Consider the following 521-nt stretch of genomic DNA (forward strand, 5'->3'; position numbering starts at 1 on the left):
GTGTGTGTCTGTATGTGTGTGGCATCTAGCTGGGTCTTCTCTTGATACAGGCAATGAAACAGGCAACAAATCAAACGTTTTCATTAGGTTAATCTCAAATTAAACAATCAAAACTTTCAATCGATTGGAGAAAAAACACCTTCCGAAATTCGAAAAAACCCAGTCTGCACTCAAGGTTTTCTGAAAGTTCCCATGAAGAGGATGTTATTCAACTTGGTGTCGACGATCGCGAAGAAGAATGGGCGCTCACAGAAGAAATTGACGGGCGGCGAAGGCGGTTGGATAGAGACGATGACCGCGCCTATGACAGCCGTCACCGCTGCTGCTTCTGCGCCTTCTTCGTCGACCTCGATCACCGCCTTGTGGATCACCCTCGAGACGGCGATCTTGTCGCGGGGGGCAAAGTTAGATAAGTCGGAGGCGCCGGAGAAGAGGTCGGTGATGCCAAGGGCCTTGAGAGCCTGTGGAGGAAGAGGGCGATTGGTTTCAGCTATGGTGCGGCTGTGGTTTAATGTGCTGGA

At 50.3% G+C, this 521-nt stretch overlaps 1 protein-coding gene across 1 annotated transcript in view; it reads right to left on the minus strand.

The window, feature by feature from the left end:
* Positions 1 to 66: 66 nt before the first annotated feature.
* The window catches only part of LOC119586151 (leukocyte elastase inhibitor A-like), a gene marked incomplete in the record, with an annotated part of 3391 nt that continues 2936 nt past the window's right edge, over positions 67 to 521 (minus strand). The window contains 1 exon segment of the mRNA XM_037934848.1: positions 67 to 461. Coding sequence (XP_037790776.1) covers positions 171 to 461 — 291 coding nt within the window.

The sequence above is a fragment of the Penaeus monodon genome, chromosome 21 (assembly GCF_015228065.2).
Source record: "Penaeus monodon isolate SGIC_2016 chromosome 21, NSTDA_Pmon_1, whole genome shotgun sequence".
Classification (NCBI taxonomy): Eukaryota; Metazoa; Arthropoda; class Malacostraca; order Decapoda; family Penaeidae; genus Penaeus; species Penaeus monodon.